Source organism: Bos indicus, chromosome 16 (genome assembly GCF_029378745.1).
Source record: "Bos indicus isolate NIAB-ARS_2022 breed Sahiwal x Tharparkar chromosome 16, NIAB-ARS_B.indTharparkar_mat_pri_1.0, whole genome shotgun sequence".
In the NCBI taxonomy this organism is placed as follows: Eukaryota; Metazoa; Chordata; class Mammalia; order Artiodactyla; family Bovidae; genus Bos; species Bos indicus.
Window position 1 is genome coordinate 47427438 of NC_091775.1, and position 24483 is coordinate 47451920.

At 45.9% G+C, this 24483-nt stretch overlaps 1 protein-coding gene and 1 long non-coding RNA gene across 5 annotated transcripts in view; one reads left to right on the top strand and one right to left on the bottom strand.

The window, feature by feature from the left end:
• Positions 1 to 18704, bottom strand: part of CAMTA1 (calmodulin binding transcription activator 1) — a 992433-nt gene extending 973729 nt beyond the window's left edge. For 2 of the 4 annotated variants that reach the window (XR_011560832.1, XM_070768276.1), the window contains exon 1: positions 18473 to 18626. Coding sequence is in view for 3 of the 4 variants with exons in the window: in XM_070768276.1 (XP_070624377.1) it covers positions 18473 to 18517 (45 nt within the window). In the remaining variant the exon portion in view is untranslated. Of the gene's footprint in view, positions 1 to 18472 lie in introns of all 4 variants that reach the window. The other 2 variants (XM_070768274.1, XM_070768275.1) reach the window with 2 other exon arrangements.
• A 225-nt stretch (positions 18705 to 18929) lies between these two features.
• Positions 18930 to 20185, top strand: LOC109570779 (uncharacterized). Its single transcript, XR_002182549.2, has 2 exons — positions 18930 to 19906; positions 20077 to 20185. It is a non-coding gene; the product is annotated as an uncharacterized lncRNA (long non-coding RNA).
• Positions 20186 to 24483: the final 4298 nt, after the last annotated feature.

Sequence of the window (24483 nt, forward strand, 5' to 3'; positions counted from 1 at the left end):
CAGGATATCCCCACATATCTCACTAGCCAGCCCTCTGATTACCTAAGGCTTCCCCCATTCTTCCCTCACTTAATGCCTGGTTTCCTTCAGGTGCAGCTCAGGAAGGATCTCCGAAGCTCCCACATGAACAGATCCCTTTCTGATGCCCTATGCTCACCAGCATAGTATGGACCAGACACAGCACTAGGAAGACGCCTGCAGTGTATCAGCCTTACATAATTACACATGACACCTTCGTTAACTGTCTCAGTGGTAAAGAATCCACCTGCCAATGCAGGAGACGCAGGTTCAATCTCTAGGTTGGGGAGATCCCATAGAGAAGGAAATGGCAACCCACTCCAGTATTCTTGCCTGGAGAATCCTATGGACAGAGGAGCCTGGCGGGCTACAGTCCATGGGGTCGTAAGAGAGTCAGATACGACTGAGCAACTAAACACACACTTTAATTAACACTGGTCTCCCCATCAGCTGCATGAGGACAGGGACCATGTCTGTCCTTCTCTGGGCTGGCACTTTATTATTACTTGTTGAGTAAATAAACTGCCTTAAGACTGTAACAGTAACTGAGAGTCACACAGCCCCCACAGGACTACAAGATTCGAAAATATTTTCTGACACCTCCAATAATAATAATATAAATTTTAAGGTCACAATATTATTGTAACATATTCCAACACTTTGAAATTAAATGTTCATACATGGAACCTGCTAATTCTCTATTAATCAGAATGAATGCTAACCAGACTACCACATCTTTTCTAAACATGCAAGGCATCAGCAAACTTTCACATCGTAAAAACACACAGCACAAGAAGCCTACACACACAGGCTACATGAATAACTATTTGCTCTCTTGGAATCCGAACAGTCCAATTCTAGCCTAACAGGGAATTAGAGCTTTTCAACAACAAAGCCTACTGTAGTAATGAATCAAAACATTTTTTTAGGGCTAGATGCTTGGCTGCTTGAGTTAGCCAGTGCGAATGTGTGTGCTCAGTAGCTCAGCCGTGTTTGACTCTTTGTGACTCCATGGACTGCAGCCTGCCAGGCTCCTCTGTTCATCAGATCTTCCAGGCAAGAATACTGGAGTGGGATGCCACTTCCTACTCCAAGGGACCTTCCGAACCCAGGGATCGAACTTGCATCTCCTGCACCGGCAGGTGGATTCTTTACCAGTGTGCCATCTAGGAATCCCGAGTTAGCCAATACTAGTTCCCAAACGGTGGATCCAAAAAATGGATTTAAACTGCCCAAATTGATCCCTACATTCAATATATAAGCCGTATCAATATAAAAACTGCCTTTTTCGTAGAAATTGACAAACTGATCCTAATATTCACATGACAATTCAAGGCACCCAGAATAGTCAAAACAATCTTTAAAAAGAACAGTTCAGGGACAGACATTTTCTGATATCAAAACTTAACTACAAAGCTACAGTAATCAAGACAGCGTGGTACTGGCGTAAGGACAGACATAGGTCACTGGATTAGAAATGAAACTCCAAAATGAAGCCCACACCCTTATGGGCAGCTGGTTTCTTACAAGGGTGCTAAATACTTCATTGGGAAAAGAATGGTCTTTTCAAAAAATGTTCCAGGACAACTGGATATCCTCACACAAAACGATGAAGCTGGAAGCCTATCTATCTCACAACATACAAAAATTAACTGAAAGTGAACCAGAGACCTAAATGTGAAAGCTAAAATTATTCAACTCTGACAAGAAAACACAGGTGTTAATTTTCATAACCTTGGACTAAGCAATAGTTTAATTATGAAAGCAAAAGCAACAAAAAGCAGGTAAATGGAACTCAAAATTGAGAACTTTTGTGCTTCAAAGGAAACCCACAAGAAAATGAATCCACAGAATGAGACAAAATATTTGCAAATCCTACATCTGATAAGGCACTGTTATCCAGAATATATCAAAAAATGCCTACAACTCAAAAGCAAAAAACTAACTCCATTCAAAAATGGGCCGCGGCCTTGAACAGACATCCTTCAAAGCAGACATGCAAATGGCCAATGAGCACAAGAAAAGATGCTCCCCATCAGTGGCCTTCAGGAAATGCAAACGAAAACTACAGTAGGACACCACTTCACATCCCCAAGATGCTGCTCCTGTTCAGCCGCTCAGCTGTGTCCATAAGAATGACTACAATCAAAAAGACAGACAACAGCAAGTGCCAACAAGGATGTGGAGAAACTGGAACTTTCAAACATTGTTGGCAGGAATGTAATATGATGCAGCCATTTTGGAAAACAGTTTGGCAGGTCCTCCAAAAGTTAAACACAGAGTTACCATATGACCTAGCGATTCTACTCCTAGCTGTACAAGAGAACCGAAAACACTGTCCACACAAAAGCATGTACACAAATGTTCACAGCAGCATTATTCATAGGAGCTAAAAAGGGGAAATAAATGTCCATCAACTGGTTAACAGATAAATAAAATGCAGTGTGTCTAATCAATAGAGTACTATGCCACCATAAAAGGAATGAAGTTTTGATATAAACTATAATGCTGGGCTGGAAGAAGCACAAGCTGGAATCAAGATTGCCAGGAGAAGTATCAATAACCTCAGATATGCAGATGACACCACCCTTATGGCAGAAAGTGAAGAGGAACTAAAAAGCCTCTTGATGAAAGTGAAAGAGGAGAGTGAAAAAGTTGGCTTAAAGCTCAATATTCAGAAAACTAAGATCATGGTATCTGGTCCCATCACTTCATGGGATATAGAGGGAGAAACAGTGGAAACAGTGTCAGACTTTATTTTTCTGGGCTCCAAAATCACTGCAGATGGTGATTGCAGCCATGAAATTAAAAGATGCTTACTCCTTGGAAGGAAAGTTATGACCAACCTAGATAGCATATTCAAAAGCAGAGACATTACTTTGCCAACAAAGGTCTGTCTAGTCGAGGCTATGGTTTTTCCAGTGGTCATGTACGGATGTGAGAGTTGGACTGTGAAGAAAGCTGAGCACCGAAGAATTGATGCTTTTGAACTGTGGTGTTGGAGAAGACTCTTGAGAGTCCCTTGGACTGCAAGGAGATCCAACCAGTCCATCCTAAAGATCAGTCCTGGATGTTCATTGGAAGGACTGATGCTAAAGCTGAAACTCCAATGCCACCTCATGCGAAGAGTTGACTCACTAGAAAAGACCCTGATGCTGGGAGGGACTGGGGGCAGGAGGAGAAGGGGACGACAGAGGATGAGATGGCTGGATGGCATCACCAACTCGATGGACATGAGTCTGAGTGAACTCCAGGAGTTGGTGATGGACAGGGAGGCCTGGCGTGCTGCGCTTCATGGGGTCGTAAAGAGTCAGACACGACTGAGCGACTGAACTGATAATGTGGATGAAAACATTATGCTAAGGGAAAGAAGACAGCCACCAAAGGCCACATGGTGTAGGATTCCATTTGTATGAAATGTCCAGAACAGCCAAGTCCAGGAAGAGAGAGTGGACTATTAATTGCCTGGAGCAGAGGGGAGGGAGGAAAGCAGAGTGGCTGCTAACGGGCAGAGGTTTCTTTCAGGAGTGATGAAGATGTTCTGGAATCAGACAGTGATGACAGTTACACAGCTGTGTTTAAACACACCAAAAACCACTTAATGGTATGTTTTAAAAGGGTGAATTTTATGGTAAAAGAATTATACCTCAGTAAAGCTATCATTTTACATTTTTAAAAGTTATTTATTTTTAATTGGAGGATAATTACTTTATAATATTGTGATGGTTTCTGCCATACATCAACATGAATCAGCCATAGGTTGATGTCACCTTCCTCTTGAACCTTCTTCCCACCTCCCACCCAAAACTGTTATAGTGAAAAAAGTGTCAAATCCCTTTGACTACTAAAACCACCTGATGACAATGTTTCTTTTAAACATTATATACTTGCCTCGTTTGTTAAGCAGAGCATATGTGGTGTTGCTTTTGTGAATACACTCAAGGTCATCACTATGAAGCATCAGTCACTGAGCAGCTCACAGACCTCAATGGTGCGCTGGCTACTAGCCTCTTACACAGACCTCCAAACCTGCTCTCTCAGCCTTCCACCTGTTTGCTCTCCTTTTCCTTCCTCTTCTCCCATGAGAAATCAAGAAAAACCTGAGAGTAGATGCAGGAAGGATGAGAAGGAAAAGCAAACAAGTGTGCATTCAGTGGCCATACGTCCTTAAGACATCGCTGCTCCCTGTTTCCTCCTAAAGACCTCCGCCCTCTTCAGAGGCAACACCTCCAGCCTCCCAGGTTTTGTGGCCCACGACGAGGGGAAAGGCAAGGAAGCCCACCCAAGTATGTGAACCGGGGGACACCTCAAAAGACACAGGCACACACCCCCCGCCAACTGCTGGTTCTCCCTGAGAACCACAGGGCAGAGGCTGCCGGACCACGAGGCTTCCGCGTGCATTGCCTGCATTGTCACCCCTGATTTACCCATACACACGCCCAGGCAGGCTGAGGGTGCTGGGCCTCGTGACTGGAGCCACAGTGAACATTTTCTCAGTAAAAAGTTTACTCCCTGGTATCTGGCGGTTAAGAATCCGCCTTGCATATATACACTATCATATGTAAAATAGTTAGTGGGAAGCTGCAGGGAGCCCAGCCTGGTGCTCTGTGATGACCTAGAGGAGTGGGATGGAGAGCGGAAGGGAGGCTCAGGAGGGAAACAACATATACACACATATGTATATAATTATGACTGATTCGTGTTGTTGTACAGCAGAAACCAACACAAAATTGTGAAGCAATTTTCCACCCCAATTAAAAAAAGAAAAAGAATCCACCTTGCAATGCAGGGGACACAGGTTCAATCCCTGGTTGAGGAATTAGGATCCCACAAGCCACAAGGTAACTAAGCTGTGCATCACAGCAAAAATAAAAGATTCCACAGGACACAAGGAAGATCCTGCATGCTGCAACTAAGATCAGACCCAGCCAGATAAATAAATGATTTTTAGAAAGGAATTTTTTTTTAAAGTTTACTCACTATAGCAAGTGAATGCAGGAAATCCATTTTGGGGTCAGTATTCTTCCTTTTACATGGTTTGACAGAGAGAGGTTAAGGCATCAGGACCCCAAGCTATGGTCCCCTCCTCCCACAGTCCTTGGCCGTGAGCCCCTCAAAGTGATCAGACGACCAGCAGATCCGAGCCCACCCTCCTTCAGCGTGGACCAGACCAGGGTGAACCCCCGGCCTCTGGAAACAAAACCACCAACTGAGAGAAGTCAGTCCGACCCTCCGTCCTGAGCCCTTTAAACACACGCCACAGAGACTGGAGTCAGAGGACAGAGAGCCCCGGGAAGCCACACGGCATGGAAGGTATGAGCGAGGCATCGTGTCAGCGAGGACAGGCAGAGGGACCAGCACAGAGGGGAGCCGGCAGGGCCAGGCTCAGCCCCAGGCTCGAGTCCACTGCAGACTTGCGGCTCCCTTTGGTCTCCTTCCCGCGAGGCTGAGGTGGCTCCACTATCCTTACACAAAAGCAGCCTTCACTGCACCTAGCACGAGCGCCCACGTTCCCTGCAGGAAACTGCTCCAACTGCTTCCCCTGTGACACCAGCGTCCAGCACCCACCCTCTTCTGAACAAATGAACCACAGAGCTGATGACCACTGTGCGTTCACTGTGGGGGTGTGTGTGTGTGTGTCTACACGCACATGTGGCATGAGGTGGATTCTGAACCTCCATTTAAGGCATCACCTGCCAACTTAGAATAATGAAAATACTGCCACATAGTTACTCTCAGCTCCGTATAGATACTTTTCTCACTGGGTTTTATATCCATTTGGAGGGTGGTTTTAATCATGAAAAAACATACATAATGTAAAACTAACCACTTTAGCCCTTTTTGAATGTACAATTCAGTGGCGTGAAGTCCACTCACGCTACTGCTGTGCACCATCCCTGCTCCCCCCTGTTTATCTTGAAAAGCATCCTGAAAAATCCTGACTTTTTCATTCTTATTAAACAAATGATTCCTGTCTCTGCTCGGTCATCGAGCGACAAGGGCACTGAGCCTCCAGAGAGGTGGCGCTGCGGGAGGCTGGAGAGGAGGGAGCAGAGAACACCCGCAACCACTTGGAGCAGCCCCAGAGCTGCTAAATTCATGCTCGGATCCTCTAGACGTGGCCACAGAGGCCGGAGACTAAAAATACCTGGAGAGGACAGATAACAGCTGTCAAGGAGACTCAGCTCGGTTAGAAAGGTTGCCACTATCACCAGATTTGCATCAGAAGACAGCCAGGCAGCAATGGGTCATTTGGAGAATAATCAGATTCAGTAGAGAAAGACTGATGGGCCTCACCTCCCAGAGTGCCTGGAATAAATCTCTGGGCCTTGAATTTGGTCAAGTAATCCATGATCAATTTCTGGAGGACCCCTAGGATGAAAAACAAGTACTTCAAAAATGTTGAGTACCCACTCCCTACCTTCCACTTGTTATGGCTTTCTTTGTAAGCACAACAGCCTATATCAATAAAAGTAAATGAGGAAGAGACCTCCATCAGAAGCTTCATCAAAGAAAATGGTTCAGCCAGCACATTTCAACATGGTAGAGACAGAAAGGATAAGGCAGTGTATTGCCAAGAACACCGGGAACTTTCACTTGCCCCTCAGTATCTTTAAACAGGAAAGAAATGTCCCAACCCTGATGCCAGGCCTTGAGCAGCCCAGGGAATGTGCCCAAGTGAAGATGCAAGATGATCAATTACAGTGGCCCCGCCGCAACTCCCCAGTCTACCCGAGTTTCTTAGTAGGAAGAGTCTAGCAATCAATACATCTTCGTAGCAGTTATATTAATCAACTCTGGGAAATAAAGCTAAATGAATATAAATAATACTACCTTACACAGAAAATGTCTGAGGTTAGCAGACACTTTTGCATCTGTACTCATGTATTATTTAAGTCTATTTTTCCAAAACTATAAACTCTCATCCATATCAGAATAAAGACCTGAAATGTGTCACAGGGAATAACTAAGCAGAATGAACATTTTTGTGCTGTGCATCCTTAACAACTTGAACAATCTTTTTACAATTTTTAACTCACAGCATGTTAGACCTAAAGAGTTAAGCCCTCTCGGTACACCAGAAAGGAGGCGCCTGAGCGACTACGGTTCAAATTCCTCCTACACTGACGGCCTGAGCCAACACATTAATTCTTGACCTGGAGCAAGTACCTCAAAAAGAAAAGATAGAGTTACACAGGAAAAGACAGCTGCGTACCAGCACAGCAAGCCATGAAGTGAAATCCCACACATCCAGCTTCATTTTCTTATCATTGCAAGTCAGAATGGGAAGGAACTTAGAGGTAGTCACCAGGACTACCCTCTACTCAACACGTGACTCCCCTTAAAATTAGGACCGACTAACTCATTATGTGAGAGCTGAAGCCTCAGAAAACCAAGAGAAGATGCTGAGCCAAAATGGAGAGCAATGAAGTAGGAGGGGGTGAGGAGGAGCAGGCGGCAGAGGCCAGGGAGACAGGCTCCTCACACCTGGCCTGAAGAAGAGGCAGACAGGACAGCAGAAAACACACACCTCCGGCCAGAGTCCCTGCTCTCGTTCCCCAGTGTTTCTGGCTACAGAAAGAGAAGGGATGAGCTGGGAACCACTGTGGACTTGTTCTCAAAGCCACACAGGAAACCTAAGCCTCCGTGGCCAGAGGACTCATCTAGCACTGTTTGGTTCAGGGTAAGACAAAAATGATAATGCTGACACCACAGCTAGACTGCCCAACATTTTGAAATCTGAGCTCTAAACCCATAACTTTTCATAAATCCTACAGCAGTCCACAGGAAAGCATGGTTTTGAAAATGAGGCAGTGTTTACGGAAACTCTATACCATTAAATATTCCTTTCTTCAATAGTATTTACAATCAGATTCCTTCCTGGAAATTGTATTTAAATAATTTTAAAACGATTTAGTTCTTAGAGAAAATAATAAACGTCTTTGAGTCAGCTTCAAATGCTTATTCATGTCTACTTGCTCTCAAGTTTTTTTTCTCGGAGCATCTACTTAAAGGAGAACGCCAGACAACAGACCACAAATCTCTGTTCCCCATCAGAAAACTCGGGTCATCCGAAAAGAACACAAAGCTCTAGTTTCATTTAGGGCTGGGAGAAGACAGTATCTCTGAGTTGTCAGGAGGTTTAAGAAGTCATCTCAGGAGTAACACTGGATATCAATCAAAATGGTTGCAGTTCGAATCATCTCTAACCATAAATTGTAACTGAGCTAAAATGATTTCTAAATATAACACACTTTACTTCTACATGTTTCTTGGCAATTAAATAACTGGAAAGTCAACAAACCCCCAAGAAACCAGAGAAAATGAACTTTTTTCAAGCTCACCATTCATCAACTACAGGAGGCCCGAAAGATGCCAGCCGCTAGAGGCTCAGCCCCCAGCCTGGCCCTGCAAAGGCCAACTCCAAACAAGATTTCTTCAAGAACTGCTCTCAGGCAGCACTAAATTACAAGCAGCGACCTCCCTGGAGGAGAAGCTGGCGTCAACAGCTACAGAAGTGCGGGATCGAGGAAAAGGAAACCCAACTCCAACACAAGGACGGCCATGCCAGTTACATAACTATGGTCACAACACAGTGAAACTCTAGGCATCAAACAGTTATTTAAAATATTTCCAGAGCAATGGAACACCACCCCCCCCAACAAAAAAAAACCCAAGTGCATTCCAAAAGTAATCTGTGTAGAACGTAATTTAATCTGCAGGCCTCTCTGAAATAAAGCACAGTCCTCCAATTCAGTCAAATTACAACAGGAATGCTACTTCATAACACAGGAGCTACAGCACAGCACCCTGAACTTCATGGGAGAACAAAAATGTAGTGTCAATATGTTCACAACACAACTCAATCCACAGAATCATGAGATAATTAAACTGACTGTTTTTAGGTTTCAATCTGTTTCGCCAGAAACCTTGTCCAAACTACACTGATGCAAATCAGCATGAGCAACCATGGCTCCATCAAAACAACTCCAGCATCTTTTGTTTTACCTTTTATCGCTGACTTATCGGCTGACTGATGGTGAACTGATTTGTATATGTGCCAGAAGTCAGCTCAGGAGCACAGAACAAGAGATTTGGAAGAACCGAATTCATGAATGAAAACGCTGACGTCATAGTTCAGCTTCCAGCGGAGCTTCGGGTAGTCCACAAAGAAACAGTGCGTCTTTGGGGGTGTTAAATCACTAGTTATTTACTAAAGGGTACAAGATAGAAAAGGACTTCCCAGGTGGCTCAGTGGTAAAGAATTCGCCTGCCAATGCAAAAGACGCGGGTTCAGTCCCTGGGTCAGAAAGATCCCCTGAAGAAGTAAATGACAACCAGCTCCAGTATTCTTGCCTGGAAAATTCCATGGACAGAGAAGCCTAGTGGGCTACAGTCCATGGGGTCACAAAGAGTCAGATAGGACTGATGACTGAAACACATACAAGAGAGAAAAAGCCCTTGCCCAAGATAAGGAAAGGAAAAGAAGAGGGGAGGCGGGGAGGCGGGGGGGAAGGGACAGGGAGAAAGAGAGAGAAAGCCAAACGAACAAGCTTTTCCCTCGACCAAACATGAAAAATACACGGTGTACATGCTACAAACAATCATCACTTCTAAACCATGGAAATATTTCATATTATTGTTAAAAGCACTATTTAAAAAAAAAAATATATGGTTAGCTATGTCTCTAAATAAGAACATAGTCTCATTCCCATCTTAAATCTTCCTCCCACCATGCACCACCACATTCAAAAAAGAGCACACCGTATAGATTAGTTCTTCACTAAAAACTACCTGGCACTGCCAAACCATGCCTAATTTTGAGCAATTCTGAATATAACAGGGAGGGACTCAGTGATCTCAGGCAAGATACTGGAATTTTTATGTCAGGGGACAGGGGGAGAGGAATGCTTTTATCTAATGATGGAATATAAACTAATAAAAAAGAGAGATTATAAAAATTGGATTTACTTAGAACTATTAAAAACAGCTAGTGTGCAGACGGTCTACATTTTTCATCTCCTGACAGAATTTAAAATACAACTAGCAATACAAACTTCTATAAAGCTTAAACATAATTTACTAAGATCCTTTTATTCAGGACACTTAAGTAAGTGATTCCTAGAGTCCTAATGTTTCCTAGGAAATTTAAGATTATTACATTCTTAGAAAATAAGTGACCCTCAGAGCCTCAGTAACCTCTCCAGAGTACAGAACGAGAAGGACATTCTCTCTTCTTTACCATTCACATGGCTTAAAATAGCCACTCACCCAAAATGGACTTTTTTTAAAATTTAAGCAGTAAACAATTTTGCCAATAAACATTTTGAAAAGAAGATCTTAAGTTAAAATGCAAGCCTACTGGTTTTATCTGTAAATCCAAAGTGTTAAAAGAGATCATCTCACATTTTTACCACAAATATCTTTGATAGAGCATCACTACCCCCTTGTGGATTCACAATAAAAAATCCTTATCTTCAATCTTCACTTTTTAAATGTTTAATTCTCCTGAACTTCCATTAAAGTTTACATTCTCTTCACTAAGGGGTTATTTTATTTCAATTACTTTTTAAAAGAGAAAAAACACTTAACAATTTAAAAATCACCAATCCAATCAACTTCTTTATCTTCTAAGCATCCCAATTTCAGGGAGTTTCTCTCATACAATAAGTATATTTGCAGATTTCAACATGGTAATCATACCAACAATCCATTTTTTCCTTAGGATACCTGAATTTATACTTACAGTCATCATTTTAAGATTATTTTTTTTAATGTAATTGGTAATTTCTTCACTATCACATTTTTTCTCTTTGATAATTTCCCACTTTATAACAATTTCTTTTTATTGCTTCCAAATGGTTTGATATCCATGTGCCCCAGAAAACCAGTGGGGCACATACATCCTCAAGAACTTTTCAGATAAGCATTAAAAGCCAAATCTTAAGTCTTAAAAAGACTAATTCTTAACTGTACTGCTGTACCCTCAGAAATGCTTTCTGACCATCTAAATCAACTCTGATGAAGGAAAAAAAAAAAAAAACAGAACCTGGCTTTCAAAACTAGAGAAAAGGGCTTTCTTTCTTTTCATTTTTTGTTTTCTAGTTGCAGGAGTGTCTTTGGCTGTAGCTGCATACCATTCTAATGTAACACAGACACATACTGCTAAATGTAAACTTAAATAACTGGTTTACCACTTGGTAGAGATACTAGATTTAGCTGGAAGTATAAATCACCTCCGCAGTAACGTGCAGGCTCCGGAGAGAAGGTCCGAGTCCTGAAGGGTCAGACTCCAGTTTTGGGGAGTCAGCGCCCCCTTTTCTCACGGATCTTAGACACAAAAGCAGGGACCAGCGATTCACTAGTCCCATGAGAAGACTAACTCCAGTATTCATTCTAACGGCTAGGCAGAAATAAAGGAGGAAGGATCATCCACTTAGCAAGTGTTTTTAAGTGACTCAATACATGATCTTACCTTGTGGTAACTGATAAGGAAAGACTGGAGAGACAGGCCTGGTCTGTTAAATGACTGAACGCTCCACATCACCTGCTCACCCCAACAGAGCCTGTCTATGCAAAAAGAAGCAACTGACAAGGTGCCCAAAGCCAGCAGCTGAGCCAGAGGGAAGGGGGTCAGAGCTAGCCTTTGTGGCTTCCTTTTCGGGGATTCGTTATGACTGCTGGTTTTAGATTTCAGTGGGAGAGAAAGGGAAAGGGGGTATTTGGATGATATTAAGAAGTGAGATTGGGGGTGAGATTAATGCCACTTAATTAGCGTCCAGGTGATAGCATGTTTGAAACTGTTCCGAACTCAGCCTTGAACATTTATTTCAAGGCACATCACTATGTGCACTTGTAACTACAAAACCACATGGCAGAGAACTGAGCAGGGAATCAGCCCCAACCCAGCACATCTTTCTCCTCGCAGCCACCCTCTGCTAACAGTCTCAGAAAGGCATGTGTTGGTTACCTGTCGAAGGGCCTTGCTAAATCTTAGGAGTAAATAAAATGTGACTGCACTTTTCCAAATAAGCAAGGGACTCATGTATGACAGAACATGCAATTCCATCAAGAGTGAGCAGAACACTGGGGTAAACACACGAGAACCATTTCAAAAATACATCTTACAAGATGTCAATTGGCTGAAACTAAATGAACCCTCTTTAATAAAAATTAAAAAAAAAAAAAGGGAAGTAATGTGGCTGACACTTGGCCTCTCTTTGCAGCGGGGTACATAATATTTCTTTTTTAGTCCAAGGTAATGAACTAAAAAATGCTCAGGAAGCATTACCAATCTTTACACAAGGAGGCCCATGACCTTCTACAAGCAATGCCATTCAAAGCAGAAAGACGCAACAGAACCTTAGAAATACACAGCCAGCATACTGATAGGGGAGAGGAAAAAAACACCCTTTACTTTGTCCCATCACATAAAAAAATCGAGGATTGCTGTCTACTGTCAATATATACAGAGAAACACTTTCCTTACAAACACATGACAAATATTATGGGATGGAAGACCATCCACATGTCTACAAGTTTCCCTTTCTAATGACAGAACAGCAATACATGTTAATCACAGGACTGATGGCCACGACATCCATGGATAGCACAAAATAGAGATCTGATGATATCTGATCAACTAAATCCTGAACTTGATTAGATTTTCTGAAAATAAACAACAAGACAAGACAGAGCCATCACATGCTGTAATGCAGAACAGGGCGTGAGTGACCATGCACTCTAACTCATGTTCTATGGACAGAGAAGTGGAGCCAGGACACTCCTTACCCTCACCCTCAGGACACCAAAGACCACAGAAACAGTACTGTAAAAGGCAGAGTGACATTTCAAGACCCCACACCACCTCCTGGATGAAGGCCCCAGATGAAGTCTAGACTTGCTGGCTCTACCCAAAGAAATGTATCATTATCAACCCAAAGAAACTGAAGGAAGTTGGCTAAATGTAGCAAAAAGAAAAATTTCCAAAATCCCACATGGGGAGGCCCAGGCGCTGGAAGGACACAGTGTTTCACCAAGGATGCTGTCCAGTCACAGATGCAACCATCACCCCTTAGGTTGTGGCTTAAATCCCAATCTCCCTACCAAGAAGTAGCACTGCCTCTCACTACAGGACAAAAAGAATTGTGGGCATCCCTCTTTAATGACAGAAAGGCTATAAATACAGCAGATCTACAAATATTTTTTTAAAAATAATGATGAGAAGGGCAATAAAGAAACCTTATGGGAAAAAAGGGAGGTAGGATTTAAGTCATCCAGAACATCAAAAGAAAAAAAAAAGGTCATGGTAAGTGATTCTAGAAGATACAGAACATTTTAGAAAATGGTCTGTGATAATGGAAATTCAAAAGAAACACACATCACCTGCCACCACAAAAAATATTCAGTCACATCTTCACATGGATAAAGGACCCCATACTACAAGAGTCTTACACAAAAGCTCTTCCTAAGAATGAAATACTAGCAGAATTGGTTTCTACAGACACTGGAGAGGGGAAATCTGATTTAACATAGGAGGGAAAGAAGAAGTACATTTCAGGTTAATTCTTTATTATTACTGTCACCACTATATACACCAAACCTATACCCCAAAACACTGAAGCTATTGACCAAAATAAAGAAAAGGTACAAATAACAGTACCTTTAAAAAGCGTAAAGAATTAAATCACGTAATAAATAAAAACTGTAATAAGTATACCAGATACCTGGCCTAAGAACAGTCACTAGAATTAGGCACAAAATTTAGATACAACACTTTCTGGTAGTGAAAATGTGACAGTTCATACACTCCTTACTATCTGATGATATGAAATGTTAACCTTAAGAGAATATTCTCTCTCTCATTCTATCACTGTTTTCTATAAAGGACATCTATGATCTCATATTCTCTACAATACTTACTATGCTGCTCTTCAAATGCTACACAAGCATCAACATATATCTAAATGACCTGGAAGTTACACCGAGACAGAACGAAGATTGACTACTTTTTTCTACACACACACCCACACCCACACACATACACCCCACACACTGTCTGAAGGAAAGCTGTTAAGTGCTTCTCCCAGTCTGCCCTCCACCCTCTCCACCACCCCCACTCCTGCAGGGGTGGGGAAGAGCTCAATGGGATAGTACACTGCTAGAGTATGTCTTTGTAAGATTACAATCCAAAAAATTAAAGTTCACAAGAGAATTCCCTGCACGAATATATAAAAAGACAAGTGTAAGACAAACTGAAATGTCACGCTCACTAAAACGTAAAGGAAACCCCTATGGTCTCAAATAGAATCACATAAACCCTCACCCCCCCAACACAGACACACACACACACAGAGACAGACACACACACAGACACACACTCCTGCATGAAATACCAGCTCAGTGAAGGTCTCTAGGATGAACACACTCGATGGGAACATGGATGTAAAGACAACTTCTGTCCAAAAGGCCAAATGCAAAGGTCCCACAAAGGAGGCAAGAGGCACAATCAGGAAGTGAAAGGAAGAGGACGCGTGAGAGTCACCTTCTGTTGTTTTTTCCATGAGGAAATTGGAAAGACGTACATCTGCACACAAAGATGTGCTTCCCCAAAACTCAGGAGAAAGGACACGGAGACTGGCCCAGAGGAAGGAGGAATGGAGGCAACATCCAGCCAGAAGACGTGCACTGAGAAGCAGGCCGGAAGAAATACAATCCCCCAGGTACGGGGGCCACACCCAGCATAAACAGAGCTAAATAACGCCACATGCCTCTAACAAACAGGTTATTTTAAGAGGAAAGCCTAAAAACTAAAGAAACAGAAAACGTGGATGAGCAGGATGTATAAAGATGTCTCAGAGAGGAGGCAAGAGCAACCCTACCCGTTTGAAAAGAAAAACCTGACCCACTCTGACCTTGAGTAGAGGTTGCTGCGCACACATCAACCTTCTGAAGCCACTGAACATGGATGGAGAAACTCAACATTTCCCAGAAGCAGGATAAGTCAGATTGTCCAAAAGGCAAGGGAAGACATGTCCCATGGGTCACCCACCTTTGTCCAGACAGCTGGGCAGAGGGGTAAGGGGTGCAGGGGAGGGGCGAGGGATGCTCTAACAGAAAGACATAAGAAAAGTCCATAAGAGGACAGAACCCGTCTAGCCTGACGGTGCACTGGAAGGGGAAGACAGAGAAGCTGAGCTCTAATAATCTGTGAGGACAGGTCTCACAGAAAGCACCAGCGCGTTAAACTTACAGAAAGGAACCTAACTTCGCACACTAACCTCGAGCGTGTTCCTCTAACTTTAGCAATTTCCTCCTACTGCCCACAGATGGAGCACCCCAGAGGGCAGGGAAAATTCCAAAAGGCAGGCAGCGTTACTGGGCAGGGCAGGAGAAGATCCAGCACTGGAAGGGAGAGGAATCTGCTGGGAACACGCCAACACAGACAGCAGGTAGTCAACTCCTGTTTTCCCACGGTCCTTAATACTATATCCTAAAAATACACAATTCCATCAACTGAATATAGAGGCAGGCTGAATAGAAATAGTACAAAAACTTTTAAAAACCAAATTAAAAAAAAAAAAAAAAGGAAATTGAGGTCAAAAGCACAACTTTCAGACGTTGAGTATGATGCCCACTGGAGAGCTCAATACAGACTGAGGGGCAACGCTGTGAAGTCAACGACTGATGCTGAGCCATCCTCCAGGTAACTGCCTCCAGACTCAGTAACCCAGGTGGAAGGGCTCCTCACTAGAAGAGCTCTTCAAGGACCCCCAGTGCAGAACCCTGACAGAGCTGGGGCAGGGGGATGGCGGTGATGAGGCTCCATACTCAGCCTGTCCCAAAGTAAGACTCAGCTGATGAACGAGGCAGAAGCAACCACTGGAGCTACAGAAGGGAGAGACCCTGAGCCAAGGGGAACCAGCCAAATACACCAACTGTGCGGCTCACAGAAAACCTGGAGGATCATCCCTCCCACCCTCTCACAAAGTGTCACAGGCCCTCCCAAAGGTACCTTTTCCTAGCATGCACAACCTCTCTCAATTATTTAAATGGCCAAAATAAAACAGTGACATATTTACGGCTATTCATTCCTAGTTCTGTCACAGAAACACATATTCTTCTCCCCCGCTCCTATCCTTTGCCCCAAAATACAGGAAATCTCTCTCTCCTACACCGCAGTAAAGAAGTAGAGATGAGAACTTTTCACCCTGTGAAGGATCAAGCAGGGATGATCACTTAAATTCAGAACGCCTAAGTCACGGCGGGCAGGGGCGAGCCCTCTACACTTTGCCTGTTCAGGGACCTGGTGAACATTCAGGATGTCATTCTGCTTATTCTGTCCAGTACAAATGACAGAGGAAAGAGCGGCAAGAAGTGGCCATTTATCAATGAGTCTTCAGATTCCTCTAAGCTGAAGAGTTCCCAACAACCGTGATGCATATCTATGTCCTTACACATTAAAGTCTCCATATACACCCAAGATGTAGAGAGAGTCATCTAACCCTTTCAACTTCCTGTATAAACGTAATGGATGTAATTCCACCGATAAATATTTGCCTGTATGTGTGTAAATATAAACAAATGCATAGTATCCTTTTTCTTTTGCCAAAAGAGAACCAAAGCCACAAAAAAATAGAAAGCCTCTCCATTTCCCCTTCCCTGAAACCTGTAAGCTCGAAAGAAATGTTTGGATCCCACAAGAGACAACACCAGGACCCAAGGAAGGTTCTAGTACAACAAGGAGCACACTAGCAACCTCTTCCTGAATGGCATGTGGGCGACATGGGTGTCTCCACTCCCTTTTCTGGATGGAAAGGCATATGGCTTCTTCTTACCCAGCCAACATGAATACAATTTAAGAAAATTAGAAAAAGTCAAGGTAACAGGCTCACTAAATATGGCTGACTGGGAAACAGAAGCCATAAGGAGGATATGAGTTCTCTTAAAAAAGAAATGGGAAGTTTATTTCCAGGGAAGGTTCAAAGTCTCTTGAATGAAAGATGTACGAAGTCTGGTTCTCAGTGCACAGAAGACAGTAATCATGAACACCCAAAGCCAAGGGCACAGGAACCTCTTCCTGGGGGAGGTGGGGGGTGGGGCAGTGTCAATAGATGAATGCTTCCCCCACCTAAGAGCAAGAGTAAACTGGAAGCAAGAGCAGACCCGTTTCCCTCAGACACAGGCTTGCTGCTGGGACCCCTTCTCACTCCAGTACCAGGCACAGGTACTGGAAGCCCTGCCCTACATCTGATGGGGCAACAACCCTCACCCAGAGGAGGAACTCCAAGCAGAGGGACACGACAGGGGAGACAGAGAAAGGGGGAAAGGAGCCCTGGAATGTCCAGTTCCTCCCAAAAGAGAGAGAGAGGGCAACTCAAAGGGTATTCAGGAAATGAGCTCACCCCAACCCAGGAAAGTGTGCGGAGAGGATGCCTCCTCTGTAAGAAGTGTCTGCTTTCCTATTTAGAAATGACTTCAGAGCTGCCCAGGCCCCTATGACCCACTGGGAGAGGGAGAAGAACAAGGGGAGCCCGAGTCCCCTTGTCCTGGCAAAAGGGTCAACAGATGGTGTGCAGAGGCCCCAAAGATTCCACAGAAGATGAGAGGATGAGGCGGACCCCTCTGCCAGAGAAGGATCAGGGTCACAGAAGGTAAAGGGCAAGGGAGTATGGAGAGCCTCACTCGCCATAGCATCGGAGACCCCACCCTCCTGGCTGCGAGGGGCGCAAGGGCAAGAGTGGGATGGGAGCGACTGCTAGGGGCTGCGCAGGCCCCCTCCCCGGAAGGAAAGGGGGAGGGGTCACACGAGGCCCTTCTGTCCGGGGACGCTCAGCAGGAGAGGGTCCCCCTGGTGGGGAGAAGCGCGGGGACCCCGCCGGCTCTGGGAGGCGCCCACGGGGCTCCAGGGTGAGGCTGGACAGAGTCCGCCCGGCCCCGCCGCCGAGAGCCAGAGGCGGCGAGGCTGAGCGCCGGCCGTGCCCCGACGGGAACCGGCCCGGGGCAGCGGGGCGCGAGGCCGAAGGGGGCCTGAGGAGGATAAACTTTCCGCCCCGCGGCCCCCACCGGCGCGGGGGGCGGGGGCCGCGCCGGGCCCGGGAGCGGCGGGGATGCCCGGTCCGGGTGGGGGAGGCGCCGGCCCTCCCTCCGCGGCTCCTCCTCTTCGCTGGGCCCGGCCCCCGCCCGCCGGCCCCCCGCCCCTCCGGCCCCAGCCCGCCCCCGGGTGGGGGTGTGCGGCGCCGCGCTCCGCCGCCCCGCGAGTCACCTCAGGACCCGGCCGCGCTCCACCCCCCCACCCGCCGCCCCCTCCCCGGCCCGGGGCGCCCGCCCGCCGCCGCCGCCGCCGCCGCGCCCCCGCGCTCCCGCCCGGCGCCGCCGATGCCCGGGATGTCCGGCGGGGCCGGGTCCCGCTGCCCGCCGCGCCGCCCCCAGCCCCTCACGCTCCAGCTCTTACCTTCCGGCTTGTTTTCGGCAGCCATTTCCCCTCCGCGCGCCACATCCTCCTCCTCCTCGCGACCGGGACCCCGAGCGCGCGCCTCGTACCGCCGCCGCCGCCGGCCCAGCCACCCCGCCGCCGCCGCGCACCCGCCCTGGCCCCGCCCCGCGGCCCACGCACTGCACCCGTTGGGCCGCGCGGCTGCCATTCATCGCTCCCACCACCAATCGCCCCGCACCAGGGGTCTCACTACTCTCCGGGAGGAGCGTCCTATCCATCCGGCCCATTGGCTGGTCACCACCCAACGGAATGAAAGGATTGGTCAAGACTCAACGCCCCCTCCCCACCCACTCCCAGGAAAGCCCGCCTTCCAGACCTAAACAAAGCTTTCCAGTGGCCAGAGCCCGAAACAACTGCCCAATCAGAAAGGGGCCGACACGGAATATTTCCTCGAGGCCGAGACGTGGCATTTTGATTGGGCCTTCCTACAGTGTTTCCCAGACCGTCCAGACCAATCAAAGGGGGTTCCCGGAACTCGGGAGCGGCGAAGGGAAGCCCCGCCCCCGAGCGTGACCGTCATGAGGAAGGTGCTCGTTCATTGGCGCGCTGGGGCTTTTCCCGCGTGCTCCCGGGGCTGAAGGACGTTCCCGGGGAAGCCGCTGCCGGCGCGTGGGGTCCCGGTGGCAGTGGAGAATGCAGCGGGATCTCCGGGATCCCTCAGCCTCCCGCTTCCGGGGAGCAGCGGGAGCCGTGGGGGCTCGGGGCTGGCTTCCGCCGGTCGCAGCGCTCGGGAGCCGGCCGGTCCGCCGGCCCGGGAGTCCGGGCGTCGCTGCGGGCCGTGGGGGGTGGGGCGCGTCTCAGCCAGGCCCCGCCCCTTCCCCTCCCCGCCCCCTCGGCCCGCGCCGCCGCGGCCCCTCGCGCGGGTGCCCGGCCAGCCTGTGACCGCTGTCGCCCGCCCCCGGTGTGCTCCGTTGTCCCCTTTTCTAGCGGCTTAAAATACTGAAACTTTATTTTGGTCACGTTGGCCATGTGACCCGCAGAGCCGATGACTCATAGATGCCTGTCCCAGGATGAGGCTGCCGAGCAAAATCTTAGAGAAACGTTGATCCTCGGCGAGCCTGCTCGGAGGGCGAGGCGAGCCAAGTTTGCTTCCATCCTGGGCTCACATTCGTGGCTTTCCCGAGCGAATATTCCAGCGTCCACCGCACTCACGCCCGGTGCAAGACGAGGAGACCAGCGAGGTTTCAGTCGCGGAGAGAGAACCCAGAAGCGGGTTACGGGCCATCCTGGGAGGGAGAAGGGAGGGACAGACACACCGCTGCAGCTTCTCTGCAAATCCATCCACACCTAGAAAACCAACACACACTGCACAGAGAAGCCTAAAGCCAGAGGAAATGGCAAAGATGAAAATGCCCCGTCGCAGAAAAATTCAGGAATTGTGCACGTGGGCAGGTAGTACCGGAAACAAAGGAGAGGGCTGAAAGCTCCAAGTTTGAAAAAAAAAAAAAAGAAGAAAAGTTGAATGAAAAGCAGAGCTCCAACCCCTCTGTGTGGATCTTGTACAGTTTGCAGTGAGAACCTTTCGATCCTCTACATTTTATTTTGTCCTTTTCTACCCGTAGGTGACAACTAGCAGGAGCTGCGCAGGGTCCTCGTTTGAGTATTTTGGCACCAAGTTGACTGTCAGAGTGAATTTTGCTCCAGTTGTAACAACATGTGTTCTTTTTCTTGTTTTCTCAAGTGAAAATTTCTTGTTTCCCGGAAATAAAAATGTTCCCCCCAAAAAAGTTTTGCTTTAGAGACTAATTCTTCAACAAACTTTCATTTTATGAGGGTCAAAAAATACAACATTTTAACAACGAGGGCATAACATTTTATCGATTAGCATTCTTAATAGCACCTGTGTTGACGATTTGTGTGGTGAAGCATATTCTTAGAAGTGCCGGTGGCGTTGAAAATTAATGTAACCCTTTTGAAAAGCAATTTTACAGTATGTATTAAAAGCCATAAAAAACGTCTGCATCTTTTGACCCAGTAATCTTACTTCTGGGAATCTATTCTAAGGAAATAACACTAAATGCCAAAAAAACTATATGTGTGAAGGTATTCTTCACAGGATCACCGTATTTATTACAACAAGGAAAATGTGCTAATGTTGGATGTTTAATAAGTAAATCATGTTGTATCTATACAAGAGAATATCATGGTAGTCACAGACATTAGAAACAGAAAGGAAAATTTACTCATTGCTAGTTGCGGGGGCTGGGGGGAGAGATAGTTTTCCGAAAAATGGCATTCTGTTACATGTGATGTAATTCTAGGTAGGAAAAAACTGCATTTTGAAAAAAGACTTGATAAACACCCAAAAAATGAAATTTGGGAGATTGTGAGTGGTTTTTCTTATTGTCTCTATTTTCTGTAATATAACTATCAGATCAGATCAGATCAGTCGCTCAGCCGTGTCCAACTCTTTGCGACCCCATGAATCGCAGCACGCCAGGCCTCCCTGTCCAGCACCAACTCCCGGAGTTCACCCACACCCACATCCATCCAGTCGGTGGTGCCATCCAGCCATCTCATCCTCTGTCGTCCCCTTCTCCTCTTGCCCCCAACCCCTCCCAGCATCAGAGTCTTTTCCAATGAGTCAACTCTTCGCATGAGGTGGCCAAAGTACTGGAGTTTCAGCTTTAGCATCAGTCCTTCCAAAGAACTCCCAGGGCTGATCTCCTTCAGAATGGACTGGTTGGATCTCCTTGCAGTCCAAGGAACTCTCAAGAGTCTTCTCCAACACCACAGTTGAAAAGCATCAATTCTTCAGTGCTCAGCCTTCTTCACAGTCCAACTCTCACATCCATACATGACCACAGGAAAAACCATAGCCTGGACTAGATGAACCTTTGTTGGCAAAGTAATGTCTCTGCTTTTATAATTAAGATATATGTTTAAATCTAGACTTCTTTGGCAGTCCAGTGGTTAAGACTCCATGCTTTCAATGCAGGGGGTGCCAGTTCCATCCCTGGTCAGGGAATTAGATCTCACTTGCTTCATGGTGTGGCCTAAAAAAAATTTTTTTAATTTAAAAACTATAAATAAATATATATATTTAAATTTAAAATAATTCTTTCAAATGTTCACTAGAGACTAGACACTGTTAGATGCTGAGGATGTGAAGTTGAATAAGATGGTATCCCTCCAAGGGGTAAAGCCTAGTGGGGTTGACATATGTGAAAAACAGCAGGTCAAGTGCAATGGGGAAACAGGAGAAGATACTATCACCTGGGCCTCAAGTCCAGCCTGTAAAACTATAAAACAATACCACTCTGATCGCTAATTTTTTGTTTAGGAAAATGTAGTTATAAAAAATATGATGGATGTTAATGTGTAATGGTGACTGCAGTCATGAAGTTCAAAGATGCTTGCTCCTTGGAAGAAAAGCTATGACAAACCTAGACAGCATATTAAAAAGCAGAGACATTACTTTGCTGACAAAGGTCCGTCTAGTCAAAACTATGGCTTTTCCAGTAGTTATGTACGGATGTAAGAGCTGGACCATAAAGAAAGCTGAGCACTGAAGAATTGATGCTTTTGAACTGCGGTGTTGGAGAAGACTCTTGAGAGTCCCTTGAATAGCAAGGAGATCAAACCAGTCAATCCTAAAGGAAATCAGTCCTGAATATTCATGGAAGGACTGATGCTGAAGCTGAAACTCCAATACTTTGGCCACCTGATACAAAGAACTGACTCATTTGAAAAGACCCTGATGCTGGGTAAGACTGAAGGCAGGAGGAGAAGGAGATGACAGAGGATGAGATGGTTGGATGGCATCACCGACTCGATGGAAATGAGTTTGAGCAAGCTCCAGGAGTTGGTGATGGACAGGGAGTCCTGGCGTGCTGCAGTCTGAGATGTGGAAAAGAGTCGGATACGACTGAGTGACTGAAAACTGAATGTGTAATGGGTTTCTATTTTCAATGAACTAATAAAATATTTTGTATGTCTATACAGCACATACACTACAAGTAAATCACAAAACAGAAGCTCAGGACTTCCCTGGTAGTCCGGTGGTTAAGAATACACTTTGCAATGCACAGGATGTAGGTTCAATTCCTGGTGGGGGCAACTAGGATCCCACATGCCACCGGGTAACTAAGTCAGTGAGCCACAACTATGGATCCTGCATGCCACAACAAAAGATCCCGAATGACCCAAAGAAGATCCCATGTGCTGAAACTAAGATCTGATGCAACCAAGTAAATGAATATTTACAAAAAAAAAAAAAAAGTTCTTCAGAGTCCTCAATTATTTTTAAGAATGGAAAGATATCCTGAGACCAACAAGTTTGAAAGCCTCTGCACTGGAGAATGAGATGTTTTGTGGGGAGGGGGACTGGTTGGCTGGTCTCCTAGACCATTCCAATTGCTATAACAAAGCTTCAAAGACTGGGTGGCTTATAGCAACAGAAATTTACTTCCCGCAGTTCTGAAGGCTGGAAGTTGAAGTCAGGGAGCTCCTCACATGGCAGAAAGAGGAAGTGAACCCTCTCATGACTCTTAAAAGGGCGCTAACCCCATCATGGCACCCCCCTACCATCGTCTCATCTAATCCTAATCACCCCCCCAAGGCCCCATTTCTTAATACCATCATGTGGAAGGTAGAATTTCAGCACATGGATTTGGGGGGCGCGGGGAGGGGGACACAAGCATTCAGTCCATAATAGCTGGTGTTTGTCTTTGCCCAGGAGGGTAACCAAGAGATGGGTATTTTCAGTAGGGAAAGTGGCCTGTGTTGCTAAAAAATTTAAAAAAGCTCAGTTAGAAGGGCTTCCTGGTAATTCAGTGGTTGAGACTCCACATGCCAATGTGGAAGATATGGGTTCGATCCCTGGTCCAGGAAGATCCCACCAAGGCAATGAAGCCCATGTGCCACAACTACTGAGCCTGTGCTCTAGAGCCCAAGAGCTGCAACAGCTGAGCCCACGTAACACAGCTTCTGAGCCTGCGTGCCTAGAGCCCAGGCTCCCCAAGAGAAACCACCACAATGAGAAACCTGCACACCAGCAACTAGAGAGTAACCCCGACTGCCCCAACTAGAGAAAGCCCACGAGCAGCAGCGAAGACCCAGTGCAACCAAAAATTTTTAAAAATAATTTAAAAAAAATTTTTTTAAGAACCCAGTTAGAAAGGAGAGCAGTCAGAACACACGCTGGACACCCCACCATCTGAATCCTTGCCCATTTTGGCCTTAATGTTCTTCCCAGAAAGGATGTTACTGTCCAGGACCAGATGGACATACATGAATAATGGGAATATTAAGAAGTTACTTTTCTACCTCAAAAATACTTGTAAAAGAGTGTCCTTTCCTGGTCAGCATGCTGAAGTACTTAAAAGTGACTGTTTGTTATTACTGCTGATGATAATAATAAAAGTGCTTGGGGGAATTCCGCTCAGTGTTATGTGGCAGCCTGTACGGGAGGGGAGTTTAAGGGAGAATGGATATGGTATATGTATGGCTGAGTCCCTTTGCTGTCCACCTGAAACTATCACAACATTGTTAATCAGCTATACTGCAATCATTGTGGACAGTGACTGCAGCCATAAAACTGGAAGCCACTTGCTCCTTGGAAGAAAAGCTATGACAAACCTAGACAGCGTATCAAAAGGCAGAGATATCACTTTGCTGACAAAGGACCATATAGTCAAAGCTACTGTTTTTCCAGTAGTCTTGTATGGATGTAAGACTTTGACCATAACAAAGGCTGAATGCTAGAGAATTGATTCTTTCAAACTGTGGTGCTGGAGAAAACTCTTGAGAGTCCCTTGGACAGCACGGAGGTCAATCCTAAAGGAAGTCAGTCCTGAATATTCATCGGAAGGACAGATGCTGAAGCTGAAGCTCCAATAATTTGGCCACCTGATGCCAAGAACTGACTCGTTGGAAAAGACCCTGATACTGGGGAAGATTGAAGGCAGGAGAAGGGGGTGGCAGAGGATGAGATGGTTGGATGGCATCACCGACTCAATGGACATGAG